Source organism: Myotis davidii, unplaced genomic scaffold, assembly GCF_000327345.1.
Source record: "Myotis davidii unplaced genomic scaffold, ASM32734v1 scaffold623, whole genome shotgun sequence".
In the NCBI taxonomy this organism is placed as follows: Eukaryota; Metazoa; Chordata; class Mammalia; order Chiroptera; family Vespertilionidae; genus Myotis; species Myotis davidii.
In genome coordinates, this window is record NW_006294464.1 from 579,626 (window position 1) to 604,226 (window position 24,601).

The 24,601-nt window shown below is 37.6% G+C and overlaps 1 protein-coding gene and 1 long non-coding RNA gene across 3 annotated transcripts in view; both read right to left on the reverse strand.

The window, feature by feature from the left end:
* The window catches only part of FARS2 (phenylalanyl-tRNA synthetase 2, mitochondrial), a 584,045-nt gene that overhangs the window by 377,087 nt on the left and 182,357 nt on the right, over nt 1-24,601 (reverse strand). For both annotated transcript variants that reach the window (XM_006768687.2, XM_015567165.1), the window contains exon 4: nt 10,404-10,535. In XM_006768687.2, the coding sequence (XP_006768750.1) occupies nt 10,404-10,535 (132 nt within the window). The remainder of the gene's footprint in view (nt 1-10,403; nt 10,536-24,601) is intronic.
* Nucleotides 12,356-24,601, reverse strand: part of LOC107183913 — a 16,724-nt gene continuing 4,478 nt past the window's right edge. The window contains exons 2-3 of the long non-coding RNA XR_001514737.1: nt 12,627-12,629; nt 12,356-12,366 (exon numbers count right to left, since the gene is read on the reverse strand). This is a non-coding gene — a long non-coding RNA (uncharacterized LOC107183913). The remainder of the gene's footprint in view (nt 12,367-12,626; nt 12,630-24,601) is intronic.

Here is a 24,601-nt window from a genome sequence, read left to right on the forward strand (position 1 = left end):
ATAATTATTAGTAACAAACTACAACGTCCACTAATGACTGATTACTATAATCATGTTGCATTCATTTCCCGTACGTACCTTATGCACAGGCACACCATTTCTCTCCACTAATACTAGCAGCAAATATTTTAGCAGCCGATTGCCACATCATTAGTCTTGTACTGACTTGTTCGGTGTGCATAACAGGAAATATTTCGCTTTCAGAGAACAAGAAAAATAGGTTTATTTGCATTATGCTTATTAATTTGTGCAGTTATTCAGTGTCTGGCAAGTTAATGTTCAAGAAAATAATATTTTTATTAAAATGTTCTATTATTTTATGTTAACGATTACTCATTTATTTCAGCCCTTTGTATTCAGCATGTCTCTATTGAAATAAACCTATGTTTCTATGAAAATTGAAGCTTTGGGTTTTTTGCAGCCCAAATAAACTTAAATTTTATTTATTTGGCCCATGTTAACCTTTGAGTTTGACATGCCTACTGTAGAGTGAACATAAAAAGAATGAAAACAGGCATGTTTACCACTGATAATTTCCAGCATACAGTCCAAAACTGTTTGACAAAGAATAATGACAATGTGACCAATTCTTCATAGCAGTCCATCTTGAGATGACCCAGATACAGGAACTATCAGAGTTTTAAAAAAAATTTGGTATGTTTTTATTGATTTCAGAAGAGGAAGGAAGAGAAACATTGATGATGAAAAATAATCATTGATTGGCTGCCATCTGCATACCCACTACTGGGGATCAAGCCAGCAACCCAGGCAGTGCCCTGACCAGGAGTCAAATCCTGACCTCCTGGTTCATGGGATCAGCCGAACCCCAGCAGCCAGCTAACCTATTGGTTGGAGTGTCTGCCTCCTGGTGGTCAGTGAGCATTATAGTGACTGGTTGAACAGTCAGACACTTAGCATATTATGCTTTTATTATATAGGATGAACAACTGAGACAAAAGATAGAAAAAAGTGAGTCGTCTTGGGATCTTCTGGGATAAAATAAAAAAAATCTAACATGGTTGTAATTTGAGTTCCAAAAGCAGAAGAGGAAGAAATTGAAACAGAAAAGTTATCTAAAGAAGTAATGATCAGAAACTTACCAAAATTGGTGAAAGACATAAATTAGAGATTCAAGCTCAGTGAACCTGAAAACAGATAACCTCAAAGAAAACCACACTTAAATTCATGAAAACCACACTGCTAAAAATAAAGATAATGAAATAAACATAGAAAGTAGCTAGAGAAAGATAACACATTACATGCAGGAGAACCAGAAATGATATGATTAGGAGTTTCTCTACAGAAACCGTAAAGGCAGAAGACAACACAACAACAATATCTTTAAATTGTTGAGAAAAAAGATCTATCAATCCAGAATTCTATATTTGATAAAAATTTCCTCCATAATAAAATATTCTCCCTCTCCCTCCCTCTTTGAAATCAATAAAAATATATTTTTTTAAAAAGAAAAGAAACTCATCCCCAGTAGACACGTTTTGTAAGAACTGCTAAGGGACGTTTTCCATACTGAAAGGCAAAATTACCAGAAGGAAACATGGATCTTCAGGAATGAAAAAGAATAAGAGAAATGGTAAATAACCATGTACACATAAAATAATACAGTTTTCCTCTTAAGTTCTTTAAAATGCATATTTAAAGCAAAAAGTTTTAACAGCAAATGGTGCAGTTTCCAATGTATACAGACAAAATACATGTAACTTAAACAACATAAGGTAACTGAGGAGGAAGTAGGTAAGGCTAGAATGTGTATTTTAATGTAAATTAAAGACTTCAAGAAAGTATGGATATTTCACAATGATAAAAGTGCAATTCCTGCAGAAAACATACCATTTATAAAAATGTATGCACCTAATATTATAGCTTAAAAAAATGAAAGAAAATTTAATAAGAGCAAAATAGACAAGTCTATAATCATAGTAAAAATTTTATCACTCTTTTTTGAGAAACTGATAGAATACCAAGGCCAAAAATATCAGTTTACATAGAAGAGCTAAACACAATTCAATTACATTGATCTATCTGACATTTATAGACCATTCTTCTCTTAGGTTTTCTCCTCAAGAAAAATGGAAACATGTGACCACACAAAGACTTTTGTACAAATATTCAAAAGATCTTTATTTGTAATAGTACAAAACTGGGAACAACCTAAATGTCCCTGAATAAGTGAATGGATAAGCACAATTTGATATATTTATACAATGAAACAATACTCAAAACAAAAAGGAAAGAATTGATACATATAATATTGACAGATACATATAACAATATTAACATAGCTCAAAATCAGTATGCTGAGGGAAAGAAATTAAGTATAAAGAATACATACTGCATGATTCACTTATATAAAATTAGAAAAGCCAAAGTAATCTATAATGACAGAGTTAGATCAGTGGTTACCTGGACACAGGGATAGAAGGAGGAAAGATTAGAAAAACTGCAAAAGAATACATTGGTTTGTAATGAAAATGTTTATTATCTTGATTATGATGATGGTTTTACAGGTATATACATATGTCAAAAATGAATCAAGTTGTACACTTTAAATATGTGTAGTTCATTTAACTAGAGGCCCGGTGCACTGATTCATGCATGGGATGGGGTCCCTCGTCCTGGCCAGCAATCGGAGCAGGAGGTTGGCTGGCCACAGGAGGTTGGCTGTGAGAGCGCAATGACCACCAGGGGACAGCTCCTACATTGAGCGTCTGCCCCCTGGTGGTCAGTGCATAGTCATAGTGACCGGTCGATTGGTCATTCGGTCGACCAGTTGTAACAATTGCTTAGGATTTTATATATATAGAGATAGATTGTACCCCAAAAGTAAGGAAAATATTCTACCTATCCTAAACACAGAGTTTTTGAGGCATGGTCTGAGTGTAGTTATTCACAAGAATTATCCAAGATATTTGTTTAAAATGCACATCTTGGTCCCCCATCCCAGACCTATAGAATCTGACACTCTATGAACTGACATTTTACATAAGCTCCTCAGGTGACTACAACCACTGTTTAAGATCCAGTTCAATGCCACCATCTCTATGATGCCTCCCCTGATTTTAGTGAAAGGCAGAGTTCCCTCTTCACATCCCCCAAAGCCCCATCTCAAGAAAGGCACTTATGCTACCATGCTCCAATTAGAGTCTTACCTTCCCTACTACACTTGAAATTTTACAGCGAGAAATCACATATATCGATTTCTGTGCATTCTTTGTCTAGCACAGCTCCTCACACACAAAAAATGCTAAGTATAGGAATGGCATGTCTGGTGTATGTAACACGATGCTGGTACAGTCTTGTCCCATGCCACCCATAAAAGTTCACCAACTTAGATCAATAACACTGAATGAAATAAATGTGTATAGAGGCTGTAGAGACTGTCTACCAAAAAGAAGAATAGACTGGAAATAGTTTTACACTTATATAGGAAAGGAAGCATTAGGTATGCCAACTAGATATCCCAAAAAAAGATAAAGTACATAACACTTTGCAAACAGCACATTATTCTCAGATATATATTTCAAATATCCGTATCAACCATATTCCATCCTGAATGTAGCCAGGACAAGAGCTTGGTACTTCTTCTCCAATCCCTCACTCATCCCCCTTCTGCACCCTGTATCTCTACTACAAATACCTGTCATCATTTATTTTTGTCTGTGTGTACTGTGCTATTTTCAAAGCAAAAACAATACTTATTTGCTTTTCTATAGCCTTAGAAATAATTCAAAAAATATGTGACAAGCAAATGAACAAAACAACAAGAAAAAAAGACTGTTTAAAACTTGAAACTGATCATGTACATATTTAGTTTTATCCAAAAGAGGCAATTTTAATATTTTAATGAAGAGATAAAGAAGGTGATTCCATTTTTTAAAAGTTATTTTCCACTATAGAGCCTTTTATCCCCCTGGCCTGTGCACAATCTTCTAAATTTCACAAGGGCTCAATAAATGGTATATTCCTTCCTGACCCATGGTCATGACCCATGGTCACCCTGGTGATAGTTTTAGATGTTCATGCTCCACATATTATCTGAAAAGACATTAGCAGCCTGAGTCAACCCATGGGGAAATAAGTGTGCAGTATTTGGGGATGTGATACCTTACTGTCCTCAAAAAATCTATTCAAAGAAAAAAGAACAATCACATTATGACAAAAATCACCATCCACCTCACAACTACTAAATCTAAGGGTCTGAAAGCAATGGTAAAGACACTATAACTTAAAGAACTAAAGTAAAATTATGTAAACTATCTTGAAAAGCCTTATCTTAATCTGTACACAAAAACACTTATCTGCCATGGTCAACTTAAATGTGCAATGAAGTGTTTTCATTGACTATTCAAATAACAACCTAATTTCATGCTATTAATTAAGTGCTCTCTACCACAGATTACATACATTGGTGGCATTGCCCTTCTTCAGTGGTAACAAATAACTACAGAACAAACAGAGTTTTGTTTGCTGTTGTTTGTTCCATTTAATTGCAGTTCTTTATTCTATCTGAGGATAATTTATCTGATACTAATTTCTAGCCACTTCAAAACCATGAAACTTAGTATACAGGAAGCACAACATAGTAGTTAACTGTTGTCAGAAAGACCTGGGCAAGGCACATTACCACATCTAGGTGTTTGATCCTGATCACCTTTCTCAGGTTCTGTAAAATCCCCAGCTCTACCTCAGAGCCTTGTTACCAAGATAAAACAAAAGAAAGCATGTTAAGTCTTACTGAGATGCAGGCACACAGTAAACTGGGCTACATTGATGTCTGCTATATCATGGCTGCTTCAGTTTCTTTGGTCTATAGTTATTTCATCATTTACCTGCACCTCTTTAAGAACTTTAAAGAAGGAGAATTTGTCCAGCTGGTGTGGCCCAATGGTTGATCCATGAACCAAGAAGTCATTGGTTAGATTCTGGGTCATGGTCCATGCCTGGGTTGTGGGCTTGACCCCCAGTAGGGGATGTGCAGGAGGCAGCCAATCAATGTTTCTATCTCTCCCTTTCCCTTCCTCTCTCTAAATTTAATTAAAACATATTTTTTTAAAAAGTATAAAGGAGAATCTACAACCATCAACTTTATTGTTTCTTTTTTAAAAAATATATTTTTATTGATTTCAGAGAGGAAGGGAGAGGGAGAGGGAGATAGAAACAATCAATGGGCCTTTCAGTCTGCAGGGCAATGCTCTATCCACTGAGCAAAACCGGCTAGGGCTTTATTGTTTCTTGGAAGTTCTATTTAAAAAGGGGGGAAAGCCCTAATGGGTTTGGCTCAGTGGAGTGTTGGCCAGGGACTGAAAGGTCCCAGTTTCACTTCCTGTCAAGGGCACATGCCCGGGTTGTGGGCTCGATCCCCAGAAGAAGGCGTGCAGGAGGCAGCTGATCAATGATTCTCTATCATCATTGATGTTTCTATCTCTCTCTCCCTCTTCCTTCCTCTCTGAAATCAATAAAAATATATTTTAAAAAATTAAAAGGCAGGTAATCAAGGGGAGAGGATGTAAGGGAAGAAAATGTAGGAGAATTGGAGGGATGAATTATACATAGTCTTTCTCTATATCGTAGAAACTCAGAAATAACAAAATAAATAAGCTGCAATTACAATTGTCTGGGGTTAGTGACTGTCAGACACAGTTTAAAAATATAACTATATATGTCAAAACACATTCGAGTCTGAGAACACATAGCAGAATTTTGTCATAACTTCAAGTTCAAATACAAAAGCCTACACAGAGTTTCTGTTCTAAAACTGTCTCTTCTTCCTTTTCGTTAGTCTCTCTCTCTCTCTCTCTCTCTCTCTCTCTCTCTCTCTCTCTCTCTCTTTGATTTAAATTATATGTATACAATTTCCTAGTAACTTAAAACATATCCTACCATTACTGTGAATCCCTCAATCCTATTTGCATCTTAGGTGTCTTCTTTTTTTCCCCATTTTGCCATTTCCTTCAAGAATACCTGATGTGCTGATCTAATTGTAGAACAACAGTCTCATTAATGCGCAATAGTGATTTGGAAACCTGCTTCAGATAACTATTTTCAGCAAATTACTGTGTGAATATACCTCATAAAAACCCATCAAGGATATTGGAAAATGTACAAGGAAGCACAATTCCAAGTGACAACTAATGTGCAAGCTGCTCATCCCGATTTACTTTCTTCATTCTGGCCCCTGACACCAAGCATTCCTGGGAGAAGGATACCTAGGATTTCTTCAAATCTTTGTCTGTAAACAAAATAGTCACATTCATTTTTGCTTTTACTTCCCTTGTCTTTGAGGTCAAATTCATAAAGCTCTTAGACCAAAGTCTATAAATTTAGTACTTATGTTTTCTTCCATGTAATTTATTGTTTCAGGTCTTATATTTAGGTCTTTGATCCAATAGATTATTTAAAAAATGTTCAAGTTCACTAGCTATTAGGGAAATGCAAATCAAACTATAATAATATCCCATCTCTGATCTGTTAGAATAGCTAATATCAATAAGACAAGTAATAACAACTGTTAGAGAGGTTGTAGAGATAAAGGAACCCTCATTCACTGCTGGTGGGAATGTCAGCTGGTATAGCCACTTTAGAAAAGAGTATGGAGGTTCCTCAAAAAATTAAGAATAGAGTTATATGACCCAGCAACCTCTCTTCTGATATCTTACCAAAATTTTTTAAATTATTTATTCCTAAAGATACAGGGGTGGGCAAAGTAGGTTTACAGTAGTTTGTATGAAAAAATATAATACAAGAATAAATAATAAAACAAGAATAAACTCTGTGTTTTGCATACTTACAACTATAAACCTATTTTTACCAATTCCTGTACACAGACCCTTATGATCATTGCAGCATTATTCACAGTGCCCTAGACATGAAAATAACCAAAATGTTCTTCAATAGATGATTGGATAAAGAAGATGTGGTACATATGTACAATGTAATATTACTCAGCCATAAGAAGAGATCAAAAACTATTTGTGACAATATGGATGGATCTTGAGAATATCATGCTAAGTGAAATAAGTCAGATGGAAAATGTCAAAAACCATATGATTTCATTCACAAGTGAAATATAAAACTGAAAACAGTAAATGAACAAACAAATAAAAACTCATAGACACAGACAACAGCATGGTGATTACCAGAGGGGAAGAGGAATGAGGGAACAGTAGTAAAAGGTAAAGGGGGTCAAATATATGGTGACAGAAGGAGATTTTACTTCGGGTGTTGAACACACAACCAATATACAGATGATGTATTATGGAATTGTATACTTATTAACCAATGTCACCTCAGTAAATTTAATTTAAAATAAAAATGAGAAATAAAATGAAAGCAAAACTAAAAAATCAAAACACCATAGAAGTATTTGAAGCTAGCTCCTACTCAAGAAGAGATTAAATCTTACATAGATGCCCTCAATATTTTGTTTTCTATTAAGATGCTTATTCATCTATAGAGCTGATTTTTCTGTTTCTTAATACTCTTAATTTTCCTGTTCCCTCACAAATCAATCACTCAATCAAGAATCAGAGATCCTGAGATGACTAAGATCAGAGGTAATCTAGTTCCAGTTGGTTATAAATCATTTCTATAATATGCAGGACAGCTTCTGTTTAAATATTTCCTATTATGGGGTATCTCTGTTGATAAATAGCTCTAGTCATTTGAAAATTTTTTAAAATTATCAATTTTTACTGAATGTTTACTAGCTGCCTCCATTAATCCTCATAATAAAACGTTAAGGAAAGAGTCACTGTGCCCATTTTAACACATTGCGGACAGATCACGAGAATTCTTGCTTCATATTACACAGTGTTTTACAAAGTATCATACTTTAAAAAGATATTACCTTGTAAGAACGTGTAAGAAATAACTTCAAAATGCAATGGGTATTTAATTTTAAAGCGTGCCTTTAACATTTGTGTAAAACTCGTTCAATAGAAACTTATCTGGCCAGTGGGTAAAGCTAGCAATAAAACTACTGGTCCACAAGGTGTTAATATGAGAACATCAAGACTCTCAGGGGTTAAGCAACGTGCCTGAAGGCACACAGCTGTCAACTTACCAAACCCAAACTCAGGCCTCAAAACTTTTACCCTCAGGCTTCAAAATTTTTAAGCTCATTCCTCAAAACTTTTCTGCACAGGCCCTAATTTGTGATCTCTGTGCTCCCTCTTCTCTAATACAGATCTGCAAGTATTTGAAAAGTATCCAAGAAGAACTTGGCAGAGTGCAGGGCTTCCCCCAAAGCCTTCCTACGCAGAATGGACAAGAATCTGAGCTGACTGAGTCCAGGCCCTGCAGGTGAGGTTACCTAAGAGTAAGAAGGGAAGGCCAGGTCTTTGGTCTCCCAGCCCAAATAATACAAACTCCTGCACTTCACTGCCACCTCATCTCTTCCATCTTATTCTGCTCTTATTCTCTAACCTCATGATGTTATCTACGGTCTATCCCAGTCGTCGCAAACTCATTAGTCAACAGAGCCAAATATCAACAGTACAACGACTGAAATTTCTTTTGAGAGCCAATTTTTTTAAACTTAAACTATATAGGCAGGTACATTGTTATTAACCTACCTATATAGTTTAAGTACTGTTGATATTTGGTGCCTCCCCCGCGCTGCATATCCCGAGGCCCGCCTGCGCCACGTCTCCCATCAGCCGACCGACACCCCCACTTCTTCTAATGCCACTTCTTCAAAATAGACTCACCCAGGCCAAAAACCGACTTCTGCGCATGGGCCACGAAGTTTTAATCGCACTGAACATGCGCGCCCGCGCGTGGTATTTTGGAGAAGAGCCACACTCAAGGGGCCAAAGAGCCACATGTGGCTCGCGAGCCCCGGTTTGCTGACCACTGGTCTATCAACATTTCTTAGTCACCAAGAAGGGCAGCTCTTCTCCATTCTGCTGTAGGAAGCCCTGTGACCAACCCTGAACCCTGACCCACTGGCCTCTCACACCACAGAGCAAATGTCCTTCTACAGAAGCTGAGTGGGGATTTAGTGGGATATAGGGGCAGAGTGCACTTTGCAATATGCATCTCTTCCATTCCAGTTACTCCTTATGCGATCAGCCCCTGCTCAAATCTCAACTGAGTTCCCAGAAGGGATTTATACTCTTAAAAAAATATGTTTTAAATTAAATTCAAATGGCGACTTTTTAAATATTTTGTGATATAAAAATGCTTCTAAGCCATTTTAATTACTGATTGTTGATAAATGACTTATCGCTTGGAAACATGCTATTTTTTAGATCCAGGTATTCAAGTATTGTTCACTGTATGAAAATCCTTATCTGTATCTATTTTTAGATGACTTCAAACCTGCTTCTAATGACACTTCTTATGAAGGAAAGCTTGAGATGGACAAAGGTGAATAGGTGACAGTAACTCTACCAAGTATAAAAATGAGGAATGTTTTTGCAAGATTTCCAATAAATTAATTAATTCGTTTCTTTACTATGTTTGTGACTTGGTTGACTAAGAGTTGGGGTTTTGTTTTGTTTTTATTTAAGTATGGAAGACATTATAAAACTCACAGCTCACCCCACCTGGTTTGACTCAGTGGATATAGCGTTGGTTGCAGACTAAAGGGTCCTAGGTTCAATTCCAGTCAAGGGCACATGCCTGGGTTTTGGGCTCGAACCCCAGTAGGGAGCGTGCAGGAGGCAGCCTATAAATGATTCTTTCTCATCCCTGATGTTTCTATCTCTCTCTCCCTCTCCTTTCCTCTCTGAAATAAAAATTTAAAATTAAAAAATCACAGCTCTGAAATTAAGTTTAGAAATAATCATTTTTATTAAGCAATGGTCCTGAAGAGAAGAGCTGGAAAGAACTTTCTTAAGTACCTATATATAGAATTCAATCAGCGATCCTGTCTTCCAACTTATCCTCAATCAGGTGGCACTGTCAACATTGAGAACCTCTTAAGTATTTTTATAGTGTGTTTTATTGTATTTATGATATATCTGTTGAATTTAGGCATTATTCTAAATGCAATATGAACAAAAAAGGATAATACATTGGCTTTATTCTTAAATAGTTCGGAACACAAACAGCACTCGTATATGACATGCATCAAACATTGGCGGGCCAATTAAAAAGCAACATACCAATAAAGACGAAATGACAAAGTACAAATTGAACAGCAAAGTGCTGACAAGAAAGATCTCCAAAAACAGAAACCATAACAAAATTAAGTGTTTGAGATTAAGTTCTTCTAGAGTTGAGTGTCGGAGATAAGTCTGGAGGGCACTATGAGGAAGATGGTAAGGCTATCCCTACAGGAATATGTAAATGCCTATGTAAATGAGTGTGTAAATAAGGTTAAAGGAGAGGAGAGTGGTTTTTAAGAGAGCCTGTAAATAAAATGTTGGATTCTTTTCTACCTGAATTTACCAGTTGTTGTTCCATCACTCCACAGCCAAGAACTTCTAGCCATTCTCCATGGTAGTTGATCTCCATCTCAAAGGAAGGGTGAGTAAAAGGAAAGTAGCAGTCTACCCATCTAATGTCCAGACCTGCAAAGATACCAAATAAAAACAGTGTTAAAAGGCAGTCTGCCCATTCTTGGGATCAGGTTTATCCTTTGGCTAATGACACCAATTTCTACATTCTAACTAAAACAAATAGCAAACAAATTAATTTGTAACATGTTAGGGGGAGGCAATAAATCTTAAAACTTGTAAAAAACTGGGTATGTCTTTTCCAATATGAAAAACACTTTGTGCAGTTCCAGGACTCTCTAAAGCCAAATCAATCTCCTGTCAAATCCGTGCAAGTATCTGGCAGATGAAAAAATTAGGTCAAGATCATGGGAAAGCAGATAATTCTACTAGTTCCTATAAATGTAAATGGCATCTTTTCAGAGTTAAAGTAAAAATATTTTACTGTATTGCTCGTCAAATTTGCATATCAACAACATGGCCAATTTAGAATAAAACAATTAATTTTCATTTCCATAATTTTTAAATTAAAGTTTATGAGCTAATAAAAGTTAAAATAAAATCAGCTGAATTTAAGCAAAACATTTAAAAAGTCAAAACTTTTTTTTACAGATGACTGCTAAACATACTTCTAAAGAAACAAAGTACATGCTAAATGGCAGAATGAATTTCTCAATAAGCAATCATAAATATGGTACTTATAACAATGATATTATCTAACAAAGGAAAAGACTAATGAATTCAAAGCAAAGCCTGCAAAGCACAGAGATTACTAAAAGCAGAGAAATCAGATGAGAACACGCCTAATGTGAAAAACACACACAAAAGTGGGCAAATCACCTATGGCCTAGAGCAGTGATGGCGAACCTATGACATTTTTTTGGTTGATTTTTCTTTGTTAAATGGCATTTAAATATATAAAATAAATATCAAAAATACAAATCTTTGTTTTACTATGGTTGCAAATATCAAAAAATTTCTATATGTGACATGGCACCAGAGTTAAGTTAGGGTTTTTCACAATTCTGACACGCCAAGCTCAAAAGGTTCGCCATCACTGCCCTACATAAAGGTTTTTGCCTATTTGCTTATTTGTTTGTTAATTAAGGTCGACTGTTTCGTCTAGAGTCTCTAGAGTCTAGAACCTATGCTCCTTTCACTCTGGGTCATGATCTTTCTCTTCTTTGAGGCAACATTCCTGATTATGTTTCTCCATGGTAACACGCCCCTCTGTGAATTTAAAATACTGTCTTTTCTCATCCAAGAATATCTGCCTTTAAAACCTAGTGTGAATCAGAATGTGAAATAAATAAAAATAATAACAAAACTTGCTTCCATTTATTGAGCATTTACTATGCCTACCTCTATCATTTCATTTCATAAACAGGGAGAAAAACTATTAGAAAGGTTAGTGTCTTGCCCAAAGGTACACAGCTAGCAAATGACTAAGCTAAACCCAGGTCTGCCTGACTCCAAAACTCCTACTCTTGACAATTAAAACATTTCCCGGCCCATCAAAAAAGATATTTCAAGAATTGAAAATCCAGTGAGAAGGGAATTATGAGACAAGGGGATCTTTCCTATGCCCCGAATTACATAGAAGAAGGTAGATTTTCCTTTCATTGTTCTGTTTTAGATGTATTTATTTTCTAGTTCCCTGCTATCTGAGGCAAGTGAATAACTGACTTCTGTTTAGAATAGTAATACAATATTTCCCCCTTTATTATACATGTAGTATAATAGACAAATATTAAACTGCACAGATTGTGTATAATTTGACATATGCTGACACATGTAAACATCCATGAAACTGTCATCACAATAAATACAATGAACATATATCCATCACCCCAAAAAGTTTCCTCATGTCCTTTTGTAATTCTATCTGCCCATCGCCCCGACCTTTCTTTTCTCCTCACCCCCATTTTCCCCAGAAACTACTGATCTCTTTTCTGTCACTATAGAGGAGAAAAGTGGAATCATATAGAATATACTCTTTTTTATCTGGCTTTGTTCACCCAATATAATTATCTTAAGATTCACCTAGGTTGCTGTACATATCAATAGCTCATTTCTTTTCATTACTGAGTGGATTTTGCCAACATTTTTTCTAACTGGGAAAAAAGGCTGGTCCCAGTGCAGGCCATTGGGAAAACGTCTACAAACCCCCTGAGTAGTCCAGACTTTTCTATACAGAAGCTCCTAGCAGACCAACGGCTTATTCCCAATTGAATTCTGGGAAGAAGGTGTTTGTATACCTGTGTGATTGTTCATCTTTGGGACAAATAATCCCCTACCAATATTCTTTTTTTTCCTCAAAGATTTCCTTTTTTAACATACTTTTATTTTTTATATATTTTTTATTAATTTTGGAGAGAGAAGAAGGGAGGAGAGAGAGAAACATCGATGGGAAACATCTATCAGCTGTCCTCTGCACACTCCATACTGGGGAACAAGCTGGCAATCCTGACCAGAAATTGAACCCGTGACCTCTTGGTGTATGTGTCGATATTAAACCACTCAGCGACACTGGCTGGGCCCAATATTCTTATTAAAAAGCTCCAGAGACAATTCTGCTGGCAAACAGAAATGTGTGAAGCATTGGGTTATATAACTCAGAAGGCCTGTCGGGAAAAACAATTTTTGTCATTCTTTTTGGAACTCTTGGTAGATAAGCACAAATCACCTTCTGAAAACAATTAAAAACAATTAATTTTGGGTACGTGGTTTTGTATACTTAGCTCAAATTTTACCAAAAGAAAGAAGGGTTAACATGATGATTTCATCATCATATAATTAAATGTCACCTATGTACCTGAGGAGAACACAAATAAATTTTATTTATATGCCCTTATTTTATTCCTGTGGACAGTCTAAATAAATAGCATAGTTTTTATAGCTTTATATCACACCTATAAAATCTTAAGTTTCCCTTAGAGAAAAAAAATTAAGAGATTAATAAGCCCTCAAAATACAAGTGTTGATTAAAGTGATGCTATTATCAGTGTTTATTAGCACCAAACTAAATCCCTACTGCATGAAGTCTATGGGGAACTGAGCCTCCCTAGAGACAGGACCCATCTGAGCTGTTGGTACTGATGGTGTCATCAACATACAAGGTAGAAGTGAAAAGTGATGTGATGATCTCATCCTTTCTCTAGAAACCTTCTTTTGCTGAAGGGCTTTTACTTCACCACTTCTAAAACTAGATAAAATTATAACTGTTGAGTAAAAATGTTTAATGTTGAATAAATTATTTTCTTTTAATTTATTGTAGTTTATTTTATTTTTCCCATTATCATTTATCCCTTCTATGCTCTCTTCCACCTCCACCCACCCCCCTCTACTGAATAAATTCTTAAGATAGATTTTCCACATGTTGGTTGCATCAACCCTCGCTCTTCTTTGGGTCAAGTCCTCAGCCACTGCCCAGCTGGAGTAACTCAGTGGTTGAACATCGACCTATAAACCAGGAGGTCAGATTGCCAGTCCAGTCAGGGCACATGCCCGGGGTTATGGGCTCAATCCCCAGGAGGGGGCGTGATTCTTTCATCGTTGATGTTTCTCTCTTTCTCTCTCTCTCCTCTCTCTCTCTCTCTCTCCCTCCCTCCCTCCCTCTCTCTCTCCTTTCATCTCTGAAATTAATTTAAAAAATATTTTTAAAAAATACCTCAGTCAACACAGCCCTTGCTTTCCTAGCCTACCAGTGGCTTTCTCAGTAGCAATGAAAGGTTTAATTGTTCCATGCACTGAAAAATACACCCAGCAAAGCAGGAAAAGGCAAGGAAGTTAGCCAAAGTTTTTCAGAATCCAAAAATATGATTAATATTAATTGATCATATCACAGAAAGTGAGAGAGGAAACACAAATTGTCAAAAATTTTGGACGTTTTTAATCCATTTTACTTCCTCAGATCCTTCACTAAAAGTTTCCTTTTTAAATCTATATGACCCTACATAGAACGTCAAATTCACAGACCAGTCATTTTATTTGTTCTACTACTTTAAAGACATCTTCAGTTCTTTAATTCTGCTTCTTTCACATAAACAGGTAAAAGTCAAAAAGAACAAAATTCCATTTTTCGAGAAGCCTATGGATCCACTTCAAATATAAATGGTTATTATTTTAAACTAAGTTATATTAATGTGCAATTTTTTCCCAAAGACCATATTCTTTTATACATTCTAATAATTTGTTACATTAACACATTAACAGTAATTTTTTTAAATCTCTGGTCATGAATATCTTTATATTATCCAAGAAATACACTTACATCTTGTTTTATCCCTCAAACCTCAAAATTACAGTAAGAATTATTATATCGGGTTAAAAAGCATCTTGACATGCATCTTGTATTAAAAGATGTGACATTGAATAATCAATTCAAAACCCTATTGACTATGGCTTATTTCACATTTCAAGTATCAGGAGTCAATGAAAAAAAAAATCCACTAAATACTATGTATTTTTTATAAACATGTCCAAATAATATAGGTTCATTATGCATTAGACTAACCTCCTATTGAGGTGATAAAGGAAAAAGAAATGCACATGTATTATATATATCTAATGAAAAATAATGCTAAAGTGCTTTCTTTTTTTTTGGTTTGGACATAATAATTTATTAAACCATATTCACAAATGAAGCTCAGAGCTTTTTAAAAATTGCCTTAGAACTCTGTGAGATTACATCCAAGAGCCTAGAACAGCCGTGGGCAAACTACGGCCCACGGGCCAGATCTGGCCCATTTGAAATGAATAAAACTAAAAAAAAAAAGACCGTACCCTTTTATGAGTAGAAGAGCACCTTAGAATTGAAGTCTCAGATTTCTACCTTTTTGCCTGTAAAATCATGGGTGGATTAATTAACCTATGGGAGCCCCTGATGTCTCATACCCCCACTGGGTACAATGACAGCTATTCCACCCAGTAGTTGGTGTAAAGGACCCGCAGGAGCTCAGAGGCAGAGATCCTCGTTGGAGTTTTAGGTACTGTTTCTGCTTTCTCTCCTGAATGAGGATGCTGAGTTTGTTCGAGAATGAGGAAAACCCACAAGAAGCATTCCCTCAGCTGGGACCTCAGAAATGATTAGTAAAAATTTCTTCAGAATAATAATGTGAGCCCAAATGGAAGAGGTGCAGCGGGAACTCTAATTCTCTCAACTTTGGCAGGATGCTACCTGCCCTTACCTGCCACAGAAAGCCAGGAGCCAGGAAAGGCAGCACTGCATCTTGTCAGGTCTGTGCACCAGCCTCTCGACTTCTTGATTCTTGGCAAGACCAATCGAGGGTATGTCTGAGTGCAGGGTTATGTCTGAGTGTGTGTAAAGGGTGGGGAGGAGCGGATCTTCCCACCACTCCCTGACTCCTATGCAATGTTGCCAGGCATAAGCACTCGGATATATTGTAAATATTAAATAGATGTCATTACATCTTACCTCCATAGGTCTCATATAAAAATAATACAACCTTTCATTTCCCTGACTCACTGACTCATTAGTCTTCCTCTGTTTCCCATGCCCCTTATATTTAAAGATGGAACTTTGCTATCAGAACTGCCTCCCAAAGGTGTCAGAAGCTAAATTGTGAAAGGTTAATGGTCCAAACTAGAGCATATACCAGTAATTTTAGATATCCTACCAAGGCTACTCTCCACTGAAGCAGAAAAAAATTTAAATTGACTATACAAATATACATTCATTTTTCAACAGGTTTCCCTCCAGTGGTATCAGAGAGATAGTAGAATGTAGCCTTGCTGCTCCTGCTTTCTGCCAAGGACACATGTCGCTGTATGATAACAGGCATCAGTGAGAAATCTCACATCCCTGTCCCTGTCCCATCCTTCTTCTTCTGGACCTTTAAGGGTAAACTTCTCAAGTTTCCTTTTTATTGCCAGATGTAAGCAAATAGCAAATGCCAACATGTATCTCTGGTTTTCCACCCTTTCTTAGATAAAAGGCAGCATCCTCTGCACATTATTCTGCACCATGCTTTTTTTTCACTTAATGACAAGTTCTGGAGGCCTCTCCAGCTGAATACATAGAGCATCTCCTCATTCATGTTTGGACTCCCGCATGGTGTTCCATCAAGTGGCCATGACATGTTTATATTAGAAGTCACTTACTGATCTATATTTGGATTATACACAAGTATTTTGCTACGAAAAATGACGCTGCAACAAACTAGCCTGTTGGGTCAAAGAGTAAATGCTTTTATAATTTTAATAAATATTGACAAATTGTCCTCTATAGGAGCTGTAGAATTTTGCTACTCCCATCATCAAGGGGGCCAAGCCCACACAAGTAATTAGTGAGAAAGCCAAACTAGGTCCCAGGTGAAAATTCAGGGCTCTGCTGATTAAAGACCACCCAGCTTGACCACCCAGTTCTCTGGTAGCTAATGCAATAATGGAGCACCCATGGACAAGATCCCCAGATTCCTGTCATCTTCCTCACCCTTGCTGTCTGCTTGCATCTCCTATCTCTCCCCTAGCCCAGGAAATGGGTGTCTTCTGGACTGACCAACAGCATGGTTGGCAGTGATGAGGAAGAGGAGGCATATGTAGGCCTGAAGGATCCATGTGGGACTATGCACATAGATTCTATTTCCAAAGCCCACCTCATAAGTAGCACAAAGTCATTCACAACTAACAATTCATTCCCCATCTAGGGCCTCACAAACTTGTTAATGTCACCACAGTGACTCTTGAGTGTGTCATATATATCCTATGTGTCCACATAGCCATATACTTTGCGTCCAGTGCTACAGACTGCTTCATGGAATAAATTCATTCCAACTACAAAGTTAATGCCAAACACCACTGTTCCCTCTCATAGAGGGAAAGAAGGAAATAGAATCTTCTGGTGTAGGGCCTCAATGGCACACAGTAGAAGATATTAGCACTATTTCAGCCACAATGACTCCCTTGCTAAGACATACACAAAGTGATCAGGGCAATATAAAAGGCTAGCAATTCTCTCACAATTGGTGATGGTATAACTGCTGCCACAGTTATTAGTTCTCCAGTGTATCGAAGTGTTATTTCAGGCTGTTGCCCTGGGACTCCCACTCATAAGAATCCTTTTGATTAAGGTTTGGATCTTATCATTCCTCCACCTCACAATGGGTTTAAAAATGGAGTGTAACACAATTTAATAGCCTCTCATTCTAAATCTGGGTATGGAGCCCAAAGCATTAAGTGATCCCTCCCTGGTTCCATAGCGAGTGGAAAAGGACAACCTAACAGCAACCTGACCTGGGTGTGAGCCGCGGCTACAAGCCCTCTGGTCCTCCATCTTCCTCTCCAACCCATTCACAAAGGATGGTTACATGGACAAGGCTTGTAGACAGGAGGCTCACACTCCACCCCACAAATCTGGTCACAGAGACTTGGGTGGTTGGGGCATAATTATGGGAACAGCAACTATAAATGTAGAATCAAATCCCAGCTCCTCCACATTTAGCCAACTGACTTCAGGCAAGTGTTTTAACCTCTCACTGCCTTGAGTTTGTTTAAAATAAAAATAATACTTACCTCACCAAGTTTTGGAGACAATTCAGTGAAGAAAAGTGTGTAAAATCCTAGCATAGTACCTGACATCTTAGAAGTACTCACAAGGTGATTTTTGAATTGAATGTCATCGAAAATCAGACCATAATATAAAATATACCTCACTTTTCATAAAAATATAAAGGAAAATAAACTTTCTAAACTGCATTCCTAAGGCCATCACCATTTGCTGTTGATTTACTATGCACTGTGCCAAAATACTAAACATGACTTCTTTAGTTTAATCCTTAAGCCGATGGAAGGCTGACATCAAACACTGCACAACAGTTATCATTGGCTCCATCTTATAAATAAAGGCACTGTGGCTAAAGCAGTTTATATATCTAATCTAAGCTAACACGGCTAGGAAATGCCAAGGTTAGAACTCAAAACAGGTATGTCAGAAAGCAAAGCCCTGTGTTGCCCTCGCTAGAACAGACAATGAAAAACTACACTAATTCAGGTTCCCATGCAAAGAGCCCTTAAGAGTCCAAGATGGCACCATCAGTCTCCCAGTTCTTTCTTCTAACACATAACAAAGACAACTATGAGAGAGAGAGGGAGGGAGAGAGGGAGAGGAAGAAGGAGAGGGAGAGGGAGGGAGAGAGAGAGAGAGAGAGAGAGAGAGAGAGAGAGAGAGAGAGCAAAAACGTAAAGTCTAAGTCCAAAGATTTAAAAGAAATACCTCAACAAGCTAAAGGAGACTAGAAACACAAAAATAGACCCAAACATATATGTTCAATTGATTTTAGAGAAAGGAACAAAGGCAATTAATTAAGTGGAGAAAGGATGGCCATTTCAATAAATGGTGCTGGAACAGCTAGATATCTATATGCAAAACAAACTTCTATCTATTTGTCATACCATATATAAAATTTTTCAAAATGATCACAAGCCTAAATATAAAACTGAAAACCATAACACTTCTAGAAGAAATCAGTACAAAAATATCACCTTTGATTAGGAAACATTCTCAGAAATCACATCAAAAACATAATTCATAACAAAAAAAATTTATTATATTTCATCAGAATTAAGAATTTCTGACCTTTGAGAAAACCTGTTAAGAGAATAAAGACAGGGCACTGAATAGAAGAAACTATTTGCAAATCACATATCTGATAAAAGACTTATATCCAGAAAATATAAAGTTCCAAAAACCACTAATAGGAAAACTGACTTTTTAAATGGGCAAAGGATTTGGGCACTTCACCTAAGACAACATATATGGATGACAAATAAGCACGTGATGTCAGCATCATTAGTTATTAAGGAAATGCAAGTTAAAATCACAGTCAGATACCACTACACCACTATTGAATGACGACAATTAAAATGACCAACCGTACCATATTGGCAAAGATGGCGAGCAATTTCTATTCTCACACAATGCTAGTAGGAATATACAATGGTTCAATCTCAAAATAATTATACTGAGTAATAAAAATAAAAAAAATAAAAAACAAGCCAGGTGAAAGAGAATCCATAATGTAGGATTCCACTTACATATACTTAGAAAATATAGAGTAATTTATAGTAAGAGAAAGCTGATCACTGCTTTATTAGTTTAGTAGAAAGGTATAACAAATGGGCACAAGGAAACTTTGAGGATAATGTATATGTTCATTACCTTGATTGTGGTGATTTCATCACATTTGCATAAATGTCAAAAGTAAAATTGTATGTTTTAAAATGTTTTGTTTATTGAAAGCCAATTATAATTCAATAAAACTTAAAAAATAAATTAAAAATGGACAGCATAATAAGCACTTTTCTCAATTTGTTGGATTTTATAATTAGGAAGTCATTTGTGGCCTCAACAGAAATGGTTAAAATCAACTTGACCTGGGTTGAGCAGAAATGGAAAGGTACACATCATAACGTATGGCTGAAAAGAAAAAGGAAGTAAACAAGCTTCCAGAGAAGGAAAGGAGGTTCAGTGATGGCATTTGTTTGTTTGTTTTATTTGGGGATGAGTCTAAAATATATTCTAAACTGATAATTAAGGAAATGAGGTTCTGGAGACAATAATGGAATGGGAATCAAGAAAAATGGGATCCAGAGGCCAAGCAAGCACAAAGTTGACACCCAGTCACCTAAATTTTCGTAATGAAATTAGGTGAGCTTACCCTCTGATGGAGACTAGGAAAGATGAGACTGTTCATGGTCTGGAATAACTGAGAGAGGGATTTGTACAGTGAACTGAACAAAGATAAGAAAAAAGGTCCCTACCAAGGTAGACCTGGCTAAGATGGCAGATCATGATTACAAAATCTGACCAGACAAGAAAAGCAGAAAGAGTAGATTTGGGTATCAATTCAAGGTTGGGTCTTTAACTAGTGAGTAGAGCAAGTCAAGCATTCAAAGGACTTAAAGTGATTGATAACAGAGTTTAGATTAGCCTTTGATTAGCCTTTGACAGGGCTAGGGCTAGAAGTGAGACCAGATGACAAGTGACAGGAATGAATGAAGAAACTGAGCTTTCAGTGAACCTAAGGAGTAGAAAAGGAACTTTCCTTCTCCCATAAATCTTAATGTTTCCCAGGTTACCTGAAAAAGTAATACAAGTAGAAACAGTATGCAAAGGTGTAGTTCCTGGCACATTAATTAATTGCCTTGATACAGTACCCCTAAAATTGTAAGTACTTTTTTTCACTGTACCTCAAGGCTCATAATTTGGTTTCATTTAACATAAAACCTCCAACAATTTCAACTTCTCATTTCTCTAGTAGGAAATCTATCTGCTATCCTTTTCCCAGCTTTTTAAGTATAATCCAGTTCAATTCAACCATTGCTGTCTCAAGCTTTCTCCCAAGAGGTTGCATTATACCAATTCTTTAGACCAGACCAGTGGTCAGCAAACTGCGGCTCGCGATCAAGGAGCCAAAAAGCCACATGTGGCTCGCGAGCCGCAGTTTGCCGACCACTGGACCAGACTGTTCAATTCTAGTATATCTTTTCTCCATTCAGCAGAAATTAAAGAAAAGTAAGGTTATGTCTCTCATCATCTGATTCCTAAAGTGATGTCCTATTTTCAGTGAGCCTTTGTACAATGCAAGACACTTGCAGAGAACTTGAGTGTGTCAGCCAGTTCTTACCTAAAAGTGGAGGCTGCTTGAACTATATCCAAGAAACAGTGAGCAGAGGCAACTCAGCATTGCCTGAACACAACTGCTTAGCTACTTCACTTTCTAGGAGTACTCTGAGAACAACAAACCTTTGCAAATCAGAAAACACCAGATAGCTCAAAAAACCTGATTTAAAAGTTTTAAAGTAACATGCTTAATTTTTTTTTTAATTTGTCAGTTTTAGGAACAAAGTAGAACTAACAACTATAGCCTAATTATTATTCTCATTCATTTTCATCTTGTTTATTTTTTTGTAATTTGTTTTTTTCAATGACAGTTGACATACAATATTATATTCATTTCAGGTGTACAACACAGTCATTATAAATTTATATAACTTACGATCACTTCATTTATACTAACAAGGATTCGTGTCTAGAGGAAAATATAAAATGATATGGAAGAACTCCTGAGCAGAACAACATTCACACTACAGAGCCCAGAAATGTTCTGGTTGAATGGGACCATACATAGGTCCCTGTGGAGGTTGAGTTGATAGGCAGGCTATTTTGGGGAACCAACACCTATGGAAGGAAGAGGGTGGCAGCAGGTTGGGGCAGAGGAGAAGACCATGAACTGCAATCAGGCCCAAAAAACTTTAAGCGCTGTGGAGTTGAAACAGCCCATCAGAATTGCCCTAAGATGGGGTAGTGGAATGTTAGGCCAATATGCTGGGCCTTTATATTCCTGCTATAACCAGTCTTTGGATGTGGGTAGCCCTAGAAAGGGCATGCCCTTTAGCAAGAAGGCTGCTCACAGCTGAGGCCACCTGCACTCCCATCAGCAGGATGCACTCCCATCTTTGGAGGGGACACTGGGAAATGCATGTCAATGACCACCACAAACTTCTTTTGCTTTTAAACAAATGGGAAGAGACACAATTTGCTCATGGTGACACATCTAGTCAAAAGCAGAAGATCACAATCCATTTCTCCTTCAGACTATTCATCTAAACAATGTTATGAGGCAAATGCTTTATAAAAGGAAACTGCAATGTTTAGTAAAGAGACTGTGCCAAAGAAGGGTTGTATAAAGCTAAACTAAAATGTCAGGGATCCTAAACCCCTACTTTAGATGCTGTGAAAGAAATGATCTGCCAAATCCCATATAATAAAAGGCTAAGATGCAAATCGACTGAATGGCAAAACGACCAGTTGCTATGTTGCGCACTGACCACCAGGGGGAAGACGCTCAATGCAGGAGCTGTCCCGTGGTGGTCAGTGTGCTCCCACAGAGGGAGCACCGCGCAGCCAGAAACCAGGCTCACAGCTGGCGAGCGCAGCGGATGTGGCAGGAGCCTCTCCCACCTCCGCAGCAGCACTAAGAATGTCCGACCGCCAGCTTAGGCCTGCTCCCTGGAAGAAACAGGCCTAAGCCATCAGTCAGACATCCCCCAAGGGCTCCCAGACTGTAAGAGGGCACAGGCTGGGCTGAGGGACCACCCCCCGAGTGCATGAATTTAGTGCCCTGGGCCTCTAGTCTATATAACAAAAGTCTACGCGACCATTATGGTGGTATGACCAGAATGACAGGTAGCTATGATGTGTACTGACCACTAGGGGGCAGACACTCAATGCAGGAGCTGCTCCATGGTGGTCAGTGTGCTCCCACAGAGGAAGCAGCCACTCAGCAAGAAATCAGGTTCACGGCTGGCGAGCGCAGCAGCAGTGGCAAGAGCCTCTCCCACCTCTACAGCAGCACTAAGGAGCAAAGAGCCGAGCAGTAAGTAGCCTACTGCTAAGGAGCAGCAAGCTGAGCAATAAGGAGCAAGCAGGTGGGCCGTAAGAAGTGAGGGATCCCAGATTGCGAGAGGGATGTCTGACTGACCGATCCCAGGGGGATCAGGTCTAAACTGGCAGTCAGACATCCACCGAGGGGTCCCGGACTGAGAGAGGGCACACACTGAGCTGAGGGACACAACCCCCGAGTGTACAAATTTTGTGCATCGGGCCTGTAGTATGGTATAAAATATAGGAGAAGCAATTTAGAAATGTTAGAAATAATAGCAGATTCTACAAGCATAAAGGTTATTTTATTTCTAATTCTAAACTGATAACTTCTCTTGTAACAGCCTTAGGATGCTGCTGAAATTGAAATGTTAGCAGAAAATAATAAACTGCTTTGGAGAGTAAAAGAAAAAAAAAAATACAAAAAACCTGGAACAGCTGTAATAACAACAAACTGCCACAAGGACATAATGTGTTCCAATTTTTAATTTTGCTTTCCAAGAACAAAGAAATACGGCATTCATAATTTTTTAAAGTGAAAAGCTCAGACAAATTTATAAAAGCAAATATAAAAAGACTTGCTGAATGACTTTGAGGCCTGCCGAGGCAGTTCCTATTCATTAACTAATTAAAGAAAGATTGAATTTGAGCTTTTAAATGATCTTTGATAACCAAAATGTAACTGAATATGATGTAGCAATTAGGACTTTACCACAAACAAGTGATAAGGAGTCAGAGAAAGGCGAGAGTCAGAAAGCCATACCACCTAGGAAGAAGTCCGATTTTTTAACATCATAGCTTTTGTAGGCTTCACAGTCTCGGAAGTACTATTTAAATTATTTCTTTCTATCCTTTCAAAAGAGCTAACCTCTAACATGGGCTCAGAAGTCAGACCGCCCAGGCTAAAACTGCCTGAAATACTTCCAAGCTGTGTGATCTTCACCTGGCACTGTGTTTCTGTGTCTAGGTTCCTTCATCTACAACATGAAGATTATAACAATACCTACATCATAGGCACAGGTCAAAATAAAAAAAAATCCTTGTAAGAGTGTTTAGCACAGTGTTTGGCACTGTTAATTATTAGTCCTATACTGTCATCGTCATTATTATTATTATTATTATTATTATTAATCTAAATGACATGGGCAGTATTTGTGCCTAGACAGGCCCACCAAGACATTTTTCAAAAACTGGTACTCCCCCACCACCAATAGAAAAAAATGAAATGACCCACTGAAATGCCTTAAGAACAAGGCACTTTTCTTCAGAGCGCAGAAGACACAGCCCAAGAGTCTGGAGGGAGCTAATGTTCAGTGTGAACACTATGAGAGCACAGCATATATTTTCTGTAATATATACCCATCAGCCTTATCCTATCTAATAAGAGAGAAACATAGTAATTAGCCGCACGTCAGCTACCCTTCCAATTGGCTAATCAGGGCGATATGCAAATTAACTGCCAGCCAAGATGGAGGCTGGCAGGCAGGCAGCTTGAAGATAACATGAGGCTTGCTTGCTTCAGTGACAGAGGAAACCAACATTCCCCGCCTGCCTTGCCGGCCTCTGAGCTTAGATTTTGAAACATTGTTACAAATATAGAAGCTAAACAAAACCCCAGAAACCTGCTTTCAGCGAGCCAGGACCTCAGAGCTGGATTTGATACAGTGTTTCGATTATAGAACCCAAACAAACAAGATACCTGCTTTTAGCAGCAGAGGCCTCAGAGCTGGAGCCAGCG